Consider the following 17448-nt stretch of genomic DNA (forward strand, 5'->3'; position numbering starts at 1 on the left):
GGTGGAGGAGGTTGGGAAGGACCGGCCCCCCTTCTCCCGAGAGCCTCCGGGCGGGGCCCGCGCCCCGAGCGCCGGCTGGGCGCCTTGCCGGTAGGGGGCGCCCGCACGGGCCCGCGGCTGCGCGGCAGGCCTCTCTGGCAGGAGAGGAAGCGACCACAGAGACGGAGGAAGTGGCCCTGACGCTCGGCCCGCGGTCTCCGAGCGGAGCTGGCGTCCGGCGGCGGGCCGGGCTCACACGCCACGCTGGCTGCGCTCGGGGCGGAGGGCGCGCGCGAAGGCGGGATGCTCCCGGCCGGCGAGGCGCCGGCCACCCTGGTGAGGCGGCCTGGGGGGCCCGGGGAGGGGACACGGGGGGCCCGGGGAGGTGGCACAGCCCCGACCGGGGGAGATGGCTGCAGGGAGGGCGCCCTGGCGGCCGCTTGAGGACGTGGCTCGCGGGCCCTGGCCATCTGGGGAGGTGGCACAGGCCTCCGGGAGGGAGTCCCGGGCGGGGGCCGTGGCCATCCCCGTGCGATGGCACCTCCCTCGGGGGAGGTAGCGCTGGCGGTTTCTGGGGAGGGGACCGTGGTGGCCTCGGGGAGGTGGCTTCTTTTTTTTGGGAACCTGCATCGGAGGGCTCTGACCCCCCGGGGAAGGGGTTTGGGACCTCGCAGCCCCCCTGTGGTTCCCCCCCGGGAGCCTTGTGTGGGTTCCATCGATCACTTCCCTCCTGATGTGTGTGTCGCACCTGTTCTCCTTCTAGGGCTGCTCCGAAAGCGGGGACGACAGGAAGGACGTGGAGGAGAAAAGTAAGCAGACCCCGTGCGCCTTGGCGCTGCCCACCAGGCCACCTCTGCGAACCCGGCTCTCAGGGTCTGCGTCCCAGAGGGTCTTTTAGATGAAGTGCTTTTCTTTTCTGTACAGTATGCTTGCATATTATTAAATACTGATTGTAATGACACACATATTTTTGTCTTTCTAAAATTGTAAAATACGGGGTGATTTGGCGGAAAGAGCACTTCCTGACCCCTACCTAGTGCAGGGACTTGTGTGGTGTCCCTGGAGGTCTGCCCATCATCCTGGGTTCCTGTCATTGTGGCCTGCCTGCTATTTTAATGAAGCACCGACTTACGGAGCATCAGGAATGAGGAGGGGCTAGTGATCTAGGAGAGATGACCAACACCTTAATTGGGTTCAAAGGAGTAAAATGATCATTGTTTGGTAAGACTTGACCAGTGAATTTGCGCTTAAAAATTGATCTGGGCCCTCGTTGGTTTGGGTCAGTGGATAGAGCGTTGGCCTGTGGACTGAAAGGTCCGAGGTTCGATTCCGTCGGGAGCATATGCCTGGGTTGCAGGCTCAATCCCCAGTGTGGGGCGTGCAGGAGGCAGCCGATCAATGATTCTCTCTCATCATTGATGTTTCTATCTTTCTCTCCTTCTCCCTTCCTCTCTGAAATCAATACAAATATATTTTTTTAAAAAATTGATCTGAGCCCTTGTAGGTTTGGTTCAGTGGATAGAGTGTTGGCTTGGGGACCAAAGGGTCCTGGGTTCTATTCTGGTCAAGGGCACGTACCTTGGTTGCAGGCTCCTCCTCTGCCTGGGCCCTGGTTGAGAATCTTGCAGGAGGCAACCAATCGATGTGTTTCTCTCACATCAGTTTCTTTCTGTCTTTCCCTCTCTCTCCCACTCTCCCTAAAAAAAAAAAAAAAAATCAATGGAAAAATATCCTTGGGTGAGGAAAACATTGATCTGAGGACACAATGGATAACTTGGTTACTGGATCTTGGACTGGACGAGGAAGAGGGAAAGGTTAATACCTCCATCTCCTACTAAGCTCAGGAGCATATGTCAGGGACGGGGACATTTGCCATTTTACGTAACTCATTGTTCAGCAGGCTTTTGGAAATCAAGAAATCTTTAGGGGCTTTTGAAGTGAAATTTTTTGGGGAGGAAAGGAAAAGCATGTAAGCAATTCTATCAGAGGATTTTTGGTTCTTCTGATCCTGGCAAATGGTCTGGGAACAAGAGGTAAGAGAAAGGATGCCCATGTTACCATGTTAGCTTTAGGAGCTAAGCTTGCCCTTTACACGGATGTAATCTGCATCAGAAAGAAAGATCTAAGTAGTCTGTAGCCCTTGACAAATCAGAGCGGTCACAGCTCAGCTCCTTTTCCTAAAGGATTTTTGAGTACCCCATTTCTTTCAGTTAAACCCTCCCCTTTTCCACCTTTGCCCCATTCGCATGCCTGGGAGTTGATGCCTGTTGAGCTATCATGATAGACACAGACCGTGGACTTTATCCTTGTTCCTCCTTTGGCTTGGGCAACTTCTTTGCAATTAGGAGTGTCCTTTACAAAAAAGAGAAAAGGAGACACATAAAAACCTCCAAATCATTAATGTGTCATTTTGAAGAATGTCTTTGACTAAGAACAGTCTGTGCTGTATTTAAATGATTATATCAGGAGTTAAATTTTGTAAGTGAAGATAGAATTTACTCCCTAAGCCAGAGCAACCTAGCATTCACAAATATTCCCTCTGCACATAGCCCTGCCTGTGTCTGCAGATGTACCACATAACCCACTTGTTTTATCTAAGACTAGAGGCCCGATGCATGAAATTCATGCAAGGGACTCGGCCCTCGAAGTCCCGGCTGCCTTGGCCAGCCCTTGCAGCCCTGGCTTCATCCGGATGGTTGTTCTGCTATTTGGTCTAATTAGCAAGACATTGTGACTCCTGTATATAACAGTAGAGGGTTTTCTGTATTAATAAAGTTTCATGTGGACCAGCCAATTCTGTTCATATTTGAAGGAGAAGAAAATAAGAGTATTGGGCTGAGAGTCAGAAGACATGGGTTTTAGTCCTAGTTACAAACTTTAAGTGTAGGCTGGGGAAATGTTGTAATTTATAGTTGAGAAGTTGAGGCAAGTTTTGCTTCTACCTGCTAGTGGGCTACTGATTCTCAAAGCATAAGAACCAGGTTTTCAGTTTTTTTTAGTTGAATAAAACAAAGGAAAATTTATTTTGGGGGTGTTGAGGAAAGGAACAAACTCAGTAATAAACACATAGGCATATGTTTTGTTAACCTTTAACATAAGTAATTAAACAATATATAATACGTAATTACATTCTCACTTTAGGCACATCTTTTCATATATATTTTTTAAAATATATTTTTATTGATTTCAGAGAGGAAGGGAGAGGGAGAGAGAGAGAGAGAAATATCAATGATGAGAGAATCATTGATCAGCTGCCTCCTGCATGCCCCCCTACTGGGGATCGAGCCCGCAACCTTACCATGTGGCCTTGATTGGTATCGAACCTGGGACCCTTCAGTCCACTGGCCGACGCTCTATCCACTGAGCCAAACTGGCTAGGGCCATATTTTTATTTTATCAGAAGTGACAGTTGTTTTGTAATGAGGCTGATTATTACCTCTTGGCTTTCTCTCATTGCTGTGTTCTTAAAACTTTGTTTTTGGTAAAGAGCCAAGTTGTTTGTACAAGGGCAGCTCCAAGGAATAACAGAGGTGAAAGAGGTGAAGTCCAACCAGTACTGCTCCCCAGGAGGCTCTGTTTTGTCTCCCAACTTTATCTCTCATGCCACACACTTTTTTATTTATTTAAAGACATTGTTATAGTCCTTTTTTCTAAATATTTGCTAATTTATCCAGTTGTTTAATTTGTTCATTAACTCACCATGAATGGTTTGTTTAGAGACAACCAAATCCTTCAGGCAAACCTGAAGTAAAGAAATGCACTGTATGTTCACATTTATTCCAATGTTTGGTTTCCATGAAGTCACTCTCGCTTTCTCTGGGGCCTTATTTTATAGTATTTATTTTCATTGGGAGGTCAGTCTACATTATCTTGCTTTTGTTTTCATTTTTAATTCCTAGGTACTACTCAAATCTAGGGAGATTAAGCCCTGTATATGGAGTAATTCCAGTTGTGGACTGAGTGTAGTTGAGCATGGTTAATGTCAGGGAATTTAACGAGTGCACAGTGAAATGGAGTTACCATTATACCAATCTTGACCCAAAAGTCAGGTGTTCTAAACTCCAGGAAGAAGCAAACCATAAGTAACCAAAAGGGGATAGCTTATGGAAACAGATCCTTCAAAGGGGAAGGTTTATCTTAGCACACTGGAGTGGAGTGGCAGGAGCAAGATATGACAGCCAGCTGTGGGTCATGTCCCTCCTACCTTCTTTGCTAAGAAGCTGCTGGGAGCCTTCAGGTTTCTCTGGGGTACAGGGCACGTTCAGAAAGCCACCCTGGCACAGCTGGTCAGCAGAGGTATAGCTAGAGATACTCTGGGAAAGAGGAGCAGTGCTGTTAGTCCACAAACTTAGGACAGTGGAAAATAATTTAATTCCTTTGCAACGGAATATGTGTTTTCTAGAAATTTGTTTTCTTAAGTGTTTTGTTTAAGTAAAAATGGCAAATTATTATAAGGCGTGAACTCTGGGAAATATCATATACTAAATGGCCTGAGAGCAAAGCTACCGAAAGCTAGTCAGTGTTGCCTGTGCTACCGCTCTTCTCTAAAAAATGGCTTCCAGAGCACCTGTTTTTGTCACATTTAAAAAGTGCAGTGTGGCCGGCCCCAGTGGCTCAGGTGGTTGAGTGTTGTCCTGTGCACCGAAAGATTGCCGATTTGATTCCTGGTGAGGCCACATACCTGGGTTGCAGGTTTGATTCCTGGCCCCGGGCACATATGGAAGGCAACTGATCGATGTTTCTCAAATCGATGCTTCTCTCCCTTCCTCCTCCCCTCTCTTCTTCCCTTCTCTCCTCCAAGTATGTCCTCAGGTGAGGATTAAAAAATTGTAAGTCCAGAGTGAATTAGTCCAAGACTAGTTTCTTTGCCATGGAAAGAATCTCACTTTGGACTGTACGCTTCAGTGGATACATCAGCCATTTTTTTAAAAAATATATTTTTTATTGATTTTTTACAGAGAGGAAGGGAGAGGGATAGAGAGTTAGAAACATCGATCAGCTGCCCCCTGCACACCTCCTACTGGGGACGTGCCCGCAGCCATCAGCTGCCTCCTGCACACCTCCCACCGGGGATGTGCCGCAGCCAAGGTACATGCCCCTAACTGGAATCGAACCTGGGACCTTTCAGTCCACAGGCCGTTGCTCTATCCACTGAGCCAAACCGGTTAGGGCTACATCAGCCATTTTATTTCCCCTCGTAATTTGTTTTCTCTCAGATTTCCTTTTTACAATTTTTTTTCTGTTTCTGACATGAACATCTTCATACAATGACATTTGAAGATTTTTTTCTTTTTTTTAAAAATATATCTTTATTGATTTCAGAGAGGAAGGGAGAGGGAGAGAGATAGAAACATCAGTGATGAGAGAGAGAATCATTAATCAGCTGCCTCCTGCACACCCCCTACTGGGGATTGAGGCCGCAACCTGGGCAGGTGCCCTTGACTGGAATCGAACCCCGGACCCTTCATTCTAAAGGCCGGCACTCTATCTCCTGAGCCAAACCAGCTTGGGCGACATTTGAAGGTTTAAAAAAACAATTTTTTTTTTGAGTAAGAATATCACTGCATTTATTTTCATACAGGTAATTTTTCTACAGCTTTAACATTTTCCTCTCAAAAATAAAAGCTTAGAACTGGATCACTTGGCCCTTTCTCTTCTTATCTACTCCCAGTTCAAAATGCTTGCATCTCTTAATGGCCAGCATCCTCTCTGATCTGCACTTAGGCTCTACACATTCAAGCCTCAGCACATCTTCTTTGTGGTTTTAGCTTCCTTTCGGAAAATCGGCTTTGTCTGCCACCGTAGTCACTCTGCTTCCTATCATAGCGCCTCTTTCCCTGGGCGTACAGGGAATCCTTCCCCTTCTTACACTGGGTCACTTTGTGAGGCTGATGCTTTCCACACTCCTTACAGAAAGTCCTTCGGGTTTTAGGCACATTGGCCATCTTGGCAGTAGAGCTGTCTGTACGATGGCAACGAGAAACTCGTAGTCCACACTCCCCGCTTCGCTTAGCTCGCGCCTCGGTTTTAAAACTTTTTTACTCTTACAAAAGGAGGAATTTTTATGCATTAGTCACTCTTTCAAATTTTTTTCATATACTTGAAATCTTTTAATACTATTTTTTTTTCTTTTTTTAACATCTTGAAAACAGTCCTACCATCTGGTTCCTTACAGATTTTAAAAATATATTACTAATTTAGCGAACACTGCACCAATAAAATCAGATTTGACCTTTTCCCCCAGTAGTAAAATAGATTATTAAGAAGTAAGGTCTCCTAGAAAACTTCAGTATCTGTTTGTAACTGCATTATTTTGCCAACATCTATTGAAACCCGTGGTTACTAGAACTTTAGGAATTTCTCATTCACTCTGAGAAATTTTCTCAGCTCTTAAGCATTTTGTAATACTTGATCCATAGATTGCTTTATAGTTATTCATTTGTCTATTTCTGTGTATGATACAAACACATAAAATATATACACAAGAATATCCAAATGAATATATATAGTGCATATATATTGTACATATGTATAGTGCATATATACATGTACATATGCATATACATGTATACACACTGTATATACTCATTTGGGTATAAACATTTTTTGTATATGTGTGTGTGTGTGTATAACATATAATTTACTGTATATAGATAGTTTTCTTTAATAACTTTTGAAGGTAGGTATAGTCCCTTGTATAGTTTTTGAATTTCCTTTAACTCTGTAGTACTTACTGGTATTGATTAATTGCTTTTCTTTCATTTTAGGTGACATAAATAGTGCAGCTCTTGTTGGAAATGAACAAGTCAGCAAAGTTACAGATAATGGTGATCTCTCTTCCTATGTGTCTGCATTTATAGAAAAGGAAGTTGGACATGACCTTAAATCTTTAAAAAAGCTTGATAAACTCATAGAACAGATGACAGAAAATAAAATGCAGTTAGAGGAACAGGCAAGTATTAAAACTCACGGAAGTAATATTAGTAATATACTCATTATAATTAATATAAACATGACCATTATATAGTTAATATGAATATGCAAGCTCATATGTAGTTGAAATATATATAGCTTAACATTTTATGATTAATATAGGACTTGTTTTCCTATCAATATAAATCTATCTTTTTAAATGGCTTTGATATTTAAATATGTTTTTACATACATAATTTATTTAATCAGACCGTTATCGGTGGACATTTTTGCTGTTCTGTTTTTATTACAAATAATGTGAGAATAAACATAATGGTTCTTCACCTTTCCTAAGTCATAAATCTAACTGAATTATTCCCTTATTAAAAACTCTTATTGGAAAAAGCCCACATTCTCCTGAGGCACAAGATGCTACCTGTGACCTGGTCTCTCCCTAGCTATTTAGGCTCATCTTTTCTCTCCGTGTTTCTTTCTCACATCAATATTTCTTTCCCTCTCTTCCTCTCTCCCTCTCTCTAAGCATGTCCTCGGTGAGGACAGTTTCTTTGAACTGTATTCTGTGCCCTAGTCAGATCTTTGCTGACTGAGCTGTTCCTCTGTCTGGAATGCCCTTTCCTTCCATAGTTCCCTAAAAAATTCCTTCCAATCCTACAAAAGTCTGTGCATGAACCATGCAAGCACAATTGCCTTGTACTTCAAAACCTTGCTACTCAGAGTGTGGTGCTCAGTCCCTACTTCAGACCTACTGAGTCTGAATAGGCATTGTAACAGATCTCTGGGTAATTCTTTTTTTTTTTTTTTTTTTTTTTTTTTTTTTTTTTTTAAATATTTTATTGATTTTCTACAGAGAGGAAGGGAGAGAGACAGAGAGCCAGAAACATCGATGAGAGAGAAACATCGACCAGCTGCCTCCCGCACATCTCCCACTGGGGATGTGCCCGCAACCCAGGCACATGCCCCTGACCGGAATCGAACCTGGGACCCTTCAGTCCGCAGGCCAACGCTCTATCCACTGAGCCAAACCGGCCTCGGCACTGGGTAATTCTTATACATTCAGGTTTGGGAAGCACTACCTTAGTACACCATCGCACCTAGCATCTCCTTTATTTCATCAACCCACTGTTGAAATATTTGCTTACATTTTTCTTCCACACCAACTGATCTTTAATGGCAGATGCTGTGCCTTATTTATGTCTATCCCTAGCACAGTGCCTGGTACAGAGTGTCTAATCAGTATTGATTAAATTAAAATTATTCTGTAATTTTTTTTTATATTGTACTGATGCCTAATATTTGTATATGTTCTTCCATGAGGCTGGAAAGTACTCTCTGAAAGTACTGAGCTTCATGAAGGCAGATCCATAGGTGCTTACAGGGGGTCAGTGTGAGGTACCTCTCCTTACTTAGGTTTCGTTGGTACAGGATGCAGAAATCAGATCTTTCTTTTGGAGCTTTTAATTGATACTTTTCTATTCTATTACAGTGGTTCTCAACCTTCCTAAGGCTGCAACCCTTTAATACAGTTCCTCATGTTGTGGTGACCCCCAATTTCATTGTTACAAATTGAACATAATTAAAGCATAGTGATTAATCACAAAAACAATATGTAATTATATATGTGTTTTCTGATGGTCTTAGGTGACTGCTGTGAAAGGGCCGTTTGACCCCCAAAGGGGTCGTGACCCACAGGTTGAGAACCACTGTATTAGAACAAACATGTATTTTGAAGGTAATGAATGAATAAAAAAGGCTATGCAAATTTTATCTGATGGCTGCTGTTTTTGTTTTTGGTATGATCAGGTACTTACGATTTCATCAGAAATCCCTAAAAGAATTCAGAATGCCTTAAAAAATGCAGAAGAATCAAAGCAATTTCTTAATCAGTGTCTGGAGCAAGAGACTCATCTCGTCAGTTCCATTAATAGCCATTTGCTGACTGCACAGCCCTGGATGGAAGATCTTGGGGCCATGATTAACCAAATTGAAGAGATAGAACGGCATCTCGCTTACCTTAAATGGATTTCACAAATTGAAGAACTAAGGTAAAATGGGTTTCTTTGTCCTCATAATTATTATTTTCCCTTGAGGCTTTGTCTTAGAGATTGCATGCATGCCATTAAATAATTGAGTTAATTAAAGATTATAATAATGTAATTTTACCAGTTGTTATTAAATTAGCATTATGATAATGATTCTTTTCCTTTATTGTGAATGAATATAAACTTTTCAGGGAGCTTAATTTGCATTTGAAAGAAAGTAATCTAAGTAAAAATTTTAAATCTTATGTTGTATTTGAACACATGATAAAAACCACTTTTTATAATGCTAGATTAATAACATATTCCCTCAGTGTGATAATAATCCTTTTTACTTTTTAGAGATGATCACTTAATGAAATAGATTACTTTCACTATAATTTGAATTTTTTTCAGTGGGCATCATCTAATAAGAGCTACAAGTGTTCTTAGATGAATAAGAGTTCTACTTTTTTTCCCTAGCACGGTTACTTCTTTTCTTAATAACATGTTTTTTTCTGTAGGTGTTTTGTGATACATCTCTATTTCTAGCTCTCTTTTTGAATTGAATATATATCACTGGTGGTTGATTGTGTCAGTATTAGCTTTCAAATAAGCTAAATTAACATTTCTGCCTAGGCTGGCAGATTATTTGGTTTCGTGATATAGTCCTCCAACCCCTATAAACTGTACTATTTCATTTTTGTTTTAACTGCTCTTCCCTCAAAGCTGTCAGCAACCATTAAGGGAAAAAAGTCATCCAAGAGTCTGATGTCTCATTTTAAATGTATCATCCTATATAATAAAAGGGTAATATGCAAATTGACCAAACAGCAGAATGACCGGTTGCTATGATGCGCACTGACCACCAGGGGGCAGGCGCTCAATGCAGGAGCTGCCCCCTGGTGGTCAGTGTGCTTCCACAGGGGGAGTGCCGCTCAGCCAGGAGCTGGCTCATGGCTGGCGAGTGCAGCAGCGGTGGTGGGAGCCTCTTCCGCCTCTGCGGCAGTGCTAAGGATGTTCGACAGGGTTCCCCGCCCCCAGTGCACGAATTTCGTGCATGGGGCCTCTAGTAGTTTATATATTTTATGTTATTTCTTCCAAAGAGTAATACCGTATCACTTTGTCCTGCATGTTTCCTGAGATTTAAATAATTTTACCTATCAGTACAATATGAAAATTTTTGTTTTGCATACATGTTTTACCTTTACAGAAAAAATGATATGCCTAAGATTGTAGTATTACTAGCAATTCCAGAAGTTGACTTAAGCTTTTTAGAGTCTCTTTTGTTTAGATAAATTCTTTATAGTGAAAGAATTTTAAACCTTGCTTTAGTTTACTAGTACTTCTTTTTTCCTTGCCCTCTGAAAGAAAATACTAAAAAGGGATAATATTAATAACCTTAAGTTATTGTAATAAATTATAACCTTATTAGATAAAAGCTTCAGTCTTGTAGTAGATTAATTAAAATAGGGCCATAGTTATGGGTAGCCTTTTTCTGGTGTTGAAATTGTTTAAAAAATATGCCCAGGGAGTTACATTAGAAATAGGAATCAAACTCATAATCAAGTAGAGCAGTTATGTCTCTCTTTAATAACATGTTTTTTCCCGTAGGTCTTTTGTGACACATCTCTATTTCTAGCTTTCTTTTGGGCTCCTGAGACTTTCCTTATCTCTTAATTTTCCTTTAATGACTGTTTTTATTCTGTAGCACTTTTTTTTTTAAAGTAGTTTCTTCTTTGTAGAAGTAGCATCTTTACATTTAACCCTGTTTCTTGAATACTACAGTTCAACAGTATCACTCTGAATGAACCCTATAACCCTGGCTTTTCCTATGCTCTGAATGTCATTCATGCTTCATGTTGTGTGGAGATCTAATCCAGGTCGGTACTCCTGTGTTCCGTGGTTATTTGTACATTTTAAAATTTCTTTTATAGCCCAGCCGGGTGTGGCTCAGCGGCTGAGCGTCAACCTAGGAACCAGGAGGTCACCGGTTCGATCCCCGGTCAGGGCATATGCCCAGGTTGTGGGCTTGATCCCCAGTGGGGGGCGTGCGGAAGGCAACCAATCCATGATTCTCTCTCATCATGGATGTTTCTATCTCTCTCTCCCTCTTCCTTCCTTCCTCTCTGAAATCAGTAAAAATAAAAAAATAAAATAAAATAAAATTTCTTTTATAACATATAGACATTTCTTTAACATGGTAGTCTTTGTTTTAACATAACGCAACACTTAATTTGGATGTCTTCAAAGTGGGAAATCAGTGAGATTTGCCATAATGCACAGGGAAGAACCTTATACAGGAGCAGTTAATTGTGCATGCTAACCATCAGAACAAGAGCAACTACCAGCATTTTTTTGTTAATCCTCATCCGAGGATATTTTTCCATTGATTTTTAGGAAGAGTGGAAGAGAGAGAGAAAGACAGAAACATCAATGTGAGAGAAACACATCAACTGGTTGCCTCCTGCATGAGCCCTGATCAGGGCCTTGGCTTGGGAGAAGCCTGCAACCAAGGTATGTACCCTTGACCGAAATCGAACCCAGGACCCTTTGGTCTGCAGGCCAATGCTCTCTCCACTGAGCCAAACCGGCTAGGACTACCAGCACCTTAATTACAGAAATGGTGGATTTGTTGATGCCCAGTGGGGGGAAAAATAGTATTTTAAATTCTGAGAATAACTATAAGAGACAAGATCTGTTGGAAATTTTAATAAAAAATATTAGTGAGGGAGAAGAAAGAAAAGTGAGAGAATGAGTGTAGGGGATGGCTAAAGGGGCCGGCAGAATAATACAAACATGAGCTTAGTCTTGTTGGGGCCTGAAACAGTGACAGTGGAAACCTCAAGCAGCTCCTTGAGAAAGGAGAGGAAAATACTAGTGCAGAGTAGAGCTGGGGGTGGGCTACACCTTTCTCTTTGTGAGGAGGCGCTGTGTCTACCCCAGGAACATGACTGAACCGCACACCCAACCGGGTAGGAGAGTCCCAGCACGTTCGTCATCTTCCAGCACAGTGGCCAAGCGCCCAGGTAGAATGAGCATAGGCTGCCTAGTGGAGACGTATTTCAGGTTTCCTGCAGGGGTGACCGCTGCACTGAGATTCATTACTGAAAAGGTTACATTTTATTCCTTATTCTTAGATGACTTTTTAAGGTATGGAATATATTATTTTTATAAAAAACCTTTCATTTTAAAATAAAAGTTTTTGCTTTTTAGAGCCCAAATGGTAGCTCATAGGCTGAATTTGTCCTAAAGATATGTTGAATTTGGCTTGTTTTAAAGAATTTGAATAATTGGTTTGCTTTTACATGAAAATCTTTCTTCTTTTTAAATTCCTCTCCTGAGGATATGGTTTGGGTTTGTTTGTTTGTTTTTAATTGTATTTTAGAGAGGGGGAAGGAGGGGAGGGAGATCCCGGGGATTAAACCTGCAACTTGGGTATGAGCCCTGATCAGGAATGAAACTGAAACTTTTTGGTATATGGGACAATGCTCCAGCCAACTGAGCCACCTAGCAGGAGCTTACATGAAAATCTTGTTTTCCTTCCTTTCTGGAAAAATTTCAAGATTTGGCCACATTAGATCCACCCTTTAGTGTGGCAACCATTGGCTGGAGCCTTAGGATACTCTATTACCCACCCACTTTGCTTTTTTGAATTTACTTTCCCTATTAGGCCTTTGTAGGCATTTGAGTTTGCAACCCTTGCTGTAGAGCTTACCTTAAATTTTATCGAACTTTTCTAATGAATTTGAAAGGCCTGGACTCTAAGGTGCCTAAAATTCAGTTCCTTATAATCAGGTTCAACTGGGCAAAGTAGGTAGTCTTCAATCCCTTGGATTAAGATACTAAAGACTACAAAAAAAGAAAAGAAAAGAAAAGAAAGATAATAAAGACTTCTGTGAAAGGCAGATTTACCAGAAATGAGCAGTGCCTGAGGGAATGTGACCCAGGACAAATCTGTTCTGTTGGGAGGAGTGGGAAGGGCAAGGTGTAGGGAGGTCTTGACCTTGGGCAGCTGTTCTCTAAGAATTTGAAGACTCTAGGCTCCCAGAGACATGGGTATCAGGTAAAAGAGCCACTTCTGTGTGGTGCTTCTTTCTTCCTTGGATTAATTTTATATAAAACAGGAGGGAGAAGCAGTTTTTCTGCTTTGGAATTATTTTGAACTGTTTTGAAAGTTTGCTTTGCCTTGTTTTGCAGTGATAACATTCAGCAATATCTCATGACCAACAATGTCCCTGAGGCAGCCTCTACTCTGGTGTCTATGGCAGAACTTGACATCAAGCTACAGGAATCATCCTGTACTCACCTTCTTGGTTTCATGAGAGCCACTGTTAAATTCTGGCATAAAATTCTCAAGGACAGGCTTACAAGGTAAGAAATTTACTCATATTTTATGGTAATTACTTTTATATAAATATTTGGTGATCGTTGGATTTTATTGAAGTATGTGTATTACTTTTCTGTTACAGTGATTTTGAGGAAATTTTAGCACAGCTTCATTGGCCATTCATCGCACCCCCTCAGTCTCAAACTGTTGGCTTAAGTCGACCAGCCACTGCTCCTGAGATATATAGTAACCTGGAGACACTATTTTGTCAGCTTCTGAAACTACAAACCTCGTATCTTTGTTGGAGTTAAAACTTACTAAAATTTATTTTTCTATGGTAGATTTGTGACTAGAGAGTAAAACTTTTTGAAAGTGGCCAAAAGCCAAATGGGACTGGTTTGGACTTGATCTGTATAAGCTCACAGAATGGTAGATTGTTTTCTTTCGTAGTGAACTGCATGTGGGTGGCAGGGCAAGGGTCAGCCTAAAATACGTAACTGACCCAACTTTGACTCACATAATCTCTTGGGACAGTAGATAAAAATGGGTAGTTGGAAGGAAACCTATTAACTTAGTGTTAATTTAATAAAATGATTACTTGGATGTGTTTTTTACTACTATTTTTTAAGAAAGACATATTAATTCTAATAACATTTTTCATGCATTTTCTAACTAATGTATAGGAAGATTACATATTATTGGTGTTATAATTTTTATTTAGTATCCTATATCTTTGTTGGAAAAATGTATGTGTGCATATACACACATACACGTATGCTTTTGATTCTTTTCCCTTGACTTGACTATGTCAGAGATGAATTACTTACTGAGCCAAAACAACTTCCAGAAAAATACTCTCTTCCTGCATCCTCTTCTGTCATCCTGCCCATCCAGATTATGCTGACCCCCCTGCAGAAGAGGTTCAGGTATCACTTCAGAGGGAACCGACAGACTAATGTTATAAGCAAGGTGTGCTTTGCCAACTCTTGTCCTTGGTTTTTATTAATAGCAAATATTAAGGATTTCTATACTTTCCCTTTAACCAAGTTAAAATCTGATCCTATTGACATTTCTCTAAAGATGTGAATACCTGTTTTGTCACTGCCCTTTATAGATATACTTAGAGGCCCGGTGCACTACATTCGTGCACTGGGGCTGGGGTGGGGGTGGCAGGGGTCCCTCAGCCTGGCCTGCGCCCTCCTGCAGTCCGGACCTCTCCATGGACATCCCCTGAGGGGGTATTGGTAGAAAGAACAGTAGAACCAATTAGTAAGTAGTGAGACAAAGCAATCAACCTAAAGTTGTAGAGAGGTAGTAGTAATTTGAGGTAAGAAAATTATGAGTTATGTTGGTTGCTTTTTAAAGTGTGGTTCCAGTGGTCCAGGTACTCTGACATCAAGCCTAAACTATGCAGCTCCCGAAATTTGAGATTGCCGCTTACTCATTTTTGTATTCCTAACATCTAGCACACAACAGGGATTTACCATTCATTAAATGTTTAATCCCTGTCTAGCAAAACTTTGAAATTTTATGTAGTCATCTCTAGGGACAATTTAAAATGCTGCATACTTACATTTCCTATTATATAATTATACCTGTTTTAAGGCATGTATAATGTTTGTGATGTAGACCAGCCAAATTTTTTTCTTAATTTAACTTTTGAAAAGAAAAAGCAGAAAATAATGTTTAAAAATTATTTTTGGCCCTAGTCAGTTTAGTTCAGTGGATAGCTTGTCAGCTTGTGGACTGAAGGGTCCCGGGTTCGATTCTGGTCAAGGGCACATGCCTGGGTTGCGAGCTTAATCCCCAGTACGGGGCGTGCAGGAGGCAGCCAGTCAATGATTCTCTTTAATCATTGATGTTTCTATCTTTCTCTCCCTCGCCCTTCCTCTCTGAAATCAATAAAAATATATTTTAAAAAATTATTTTGGGTCCTGGCCAGTTTTGCTTAGTGATTAGAGCATCGGCCCAAAGACCAAAGGGTCACAGGTTTGATTCCTGGTCAAGGGCATGGTTGGGGTGAGAGCAGAGGCAACCAATCAATGTGTCTCTCTCACATCGATGTTTCCCCCCACCCCCCCAATCCCCCGCTTCCACTCTCTCTCTCTCTAAAAAAATAAAATCTATGAAAAAGATATTCTCATTCGGGTAAGGTCTTAAAAAATTATTTTGGAATGTTACTTAAAAAAATAAACTATTTAAAGGTCATCAGTTCTTTGGAACACTGATTTTATATATTTGTAAATGCTAGGTTTTAAATATATATGGCATAAATTTGAGTTTATTGATGTAAGCCACATTACTGGAATTTGTTGGGAGTACATTAGGAAACATTTGATTATTAAGCTTTGCATGAAAATTCAGAGTAGAAATTGTGCTCTTACATGTAAGAATTTTCAACTAATTTTTGTAAGTGTTGTGTGTATACAATGAAATAGAGCTATTTAACTGTAACTCTAGTTGGAATGACTCAAGAAGTCAAACTATTTTACCTCCTTTCCTAGCCTGAATGGTACTTGACTCAAGTGCTTATGTGGATTGGTAACCACACACAGTTTCTGGATGAGAAGATTCAGCCAATATTAGACAAAGCAGGCTCTTCAGCAAATGCAATGGTAAGAGACTCGGTCCTAAGCATTCCAGTGTTAGAGTGTCCACGAATAGCTTGTCATGTATATTACCTTATGCTTGCTTATGTATTTCTTTTAGCTTGAATTTTCCCGGGGCCTTATGATGCTGGTTCTGGAGAAGTTAGCAGCTGATATTCCTTGTCTGCTCTATGATGACAATCTCTTCTGTCATTTGGTGGATGAGGTGCTGTTGTTTGAAAGGGAGCTACACAGTGTTCATGGCTATCCTGGCACTTTTGCTAATTGTATGCATATTCTATCAGAGGAAACCTGTTTTCAGAGGTGGCTGACTGTGGAGAGAAAATGTAAGTGCTCATGTAGCTACAGGGTGGGGAGAGATGTCCCTTTTTGTGCATATTAATTTTTGGTGTTTTACTCCAAGAAATTTCTTGGTCAGAGTTTACCAAGTTGCCTTTAGAGGTCATTTTCTTTTCTTCTCATCAAACGTTAGTTTTCTTCTATAATTGCACTCTCTGTGTTTCTAGAGTGGAATATTTAAGCCTGTAGAATATATATATATATATTTAACTGTTTTATAAATTTTTACATACAGTAGTTCTGCTCTTGGTAGAATCATTTTGGATGCAGCTTGTCTAGTCAGTATAACTATTTTGAACGTTTTGGGTAGGGTTGGCAGGGAGAAGTATCTTGTTTAACCTTAAAATAGAGCATGTTAAATATAGTGCAACTAGTGTAAGAGGCTGTTGATTTATTTTTTATAGAAAAGTCATCATTCCTAAAAAATTGCGAGCTGAAAAATTAGAAATGACTGTAACTACTTGACAATCCTTTCTTTGCATTATCAGTTGCTCTTCAAAAAATGGACTCAATGCTTTCATCAGAAGCTGCCTGGATATCCCAATATAAGGATATCACTGATGTGGATGAGATGAAAGTTCCAGACTGTGCAGAAACTTTTATGACGCTCCTCTTAGTTATAACTGGCAAGTATAAGTCTTATAAGATAAAACTTTGTCTTAAAAGTACTAACTTTTGCCCTAGCCAGTTTGGCTCAGTGGATAGAGCATTGGCCTGCAGACTAAAGGGTCCCAGGTTCGATTCCAGCCAAGGGCACATGCCCAGGTTGCGGGCTCGATTCCCCCCCCCCCCCGCCCCCCCCTCAATAGGAGATGTGCAGGAGGCAGCCAATCAATGATTCTCTCTCATCATTGATATTTCTATCTCTCCAGCTCTCTCCTTTCCTCTCTGAAATCAATAAAAATATATTTTTTAAAAAAGTACTAACTCTTCCCATGATACTTTTTTAAAGTAGTTTAACAAAATTAATATTACATAATAGTTATTATAAGATCTTCAAATTCAGTTTCTATTTTGGCAGAACTCTGGCATAATATCCTAGGTTTCATATTTTTAATAAATTAAGATCTTAAACATTGGTATATATGAGGGGAAATTCATGAATTGTTACATAAAAACAAATGGGAAATTGATTTTACTACCTGAATTCTCTTGACACTTAGTTTGTGATTGACCAAATTTTAAAATATTCCAAAGATTGCAGAAAGTAACTTCAGAGGTTAGAGTAGTAATAGAAACTCTT

At 40.6% G+C, this 17448-nt stretch overlaps 1 protein-coding gene and 1 pseudogene across 1 annotated transcript; one reads left to right on the plus strand and one right to left on the minus strand.

Annotated features, from left to right (window-relative positions):
• The first annotated feature begins 190 nt into the window (after nucleotides 1-190).
• Nucleotides 191-17375, plus strand: RINT1 (RAD50 interactor 1). The gene is made up of 11 exons (XM_070423542.1): nucleotides 191-315; nucleotides 743-788; nucleotides 6747-6931; nucleotides 8713-8954; nucleotides 13128-13301; nucleotides 13400-13549; nucleotides 14070-14226; nucleotides 15762-15872; nucleotides 15967-16192; nucleotides 16694-16835; nucleotides 17369-17375. Exons 1-11 carry the CDS (start codon nucleotides 283-285, stop codon nucleotides 17373-17375), a joined length of 1473 nt encoding a protein of 490 aa, XP_070279643.1. The 5' UTR covers nucleotides 191-282.
• Nucleotides 5523-5924, minus strand: LOC139017014 (large ribosomal subunit protein eL42-like; annotated as a pseudogene).
• Nucleotides 17376-17448: the final 73 nt, after the last annotated feature.

The sequence above is a fragment of the Myotis yumanensis genome, unplaced genomic scaffold, assembly GCF_028538775.1.
Source record: "Myotis yumanensis isolate MYYU_CA2020_CCGP unplaced genomic scaffold, mMyoYum1.0.hap1 SCAF_9, whole genome shotgun sequence".
NCBI lineage: Eukaryota > Metazoa > Chordata > Mammalia > Chiroptera > Vespertilionidae > Myotis > Myotis yumanensis.

Excerpts from the sequence above, each read along its gene's own strand:
- RINT1 (XM_070423542.1), top strand. The coding sequence starts at position 283 with ATGCTCCCGGCCGGCGAGGCGCCGGCCACCCTG. Across the intron at positions 6,932-8,712 it reads AAATGCAGTTAGAGGAACAG|GTACTTACGATTTCATCAGA; the intron begins GCAAGTATTAAA and ends TGGTATGATCAG. Across the intron at positions 15,873-15,966 it reads GCTCTTCAGCAAATGCAATG|CTTGAATTTTCCCGGGGCCT; the intron begins GTAAGAGACTCG and ends TATTTCTTTTAG.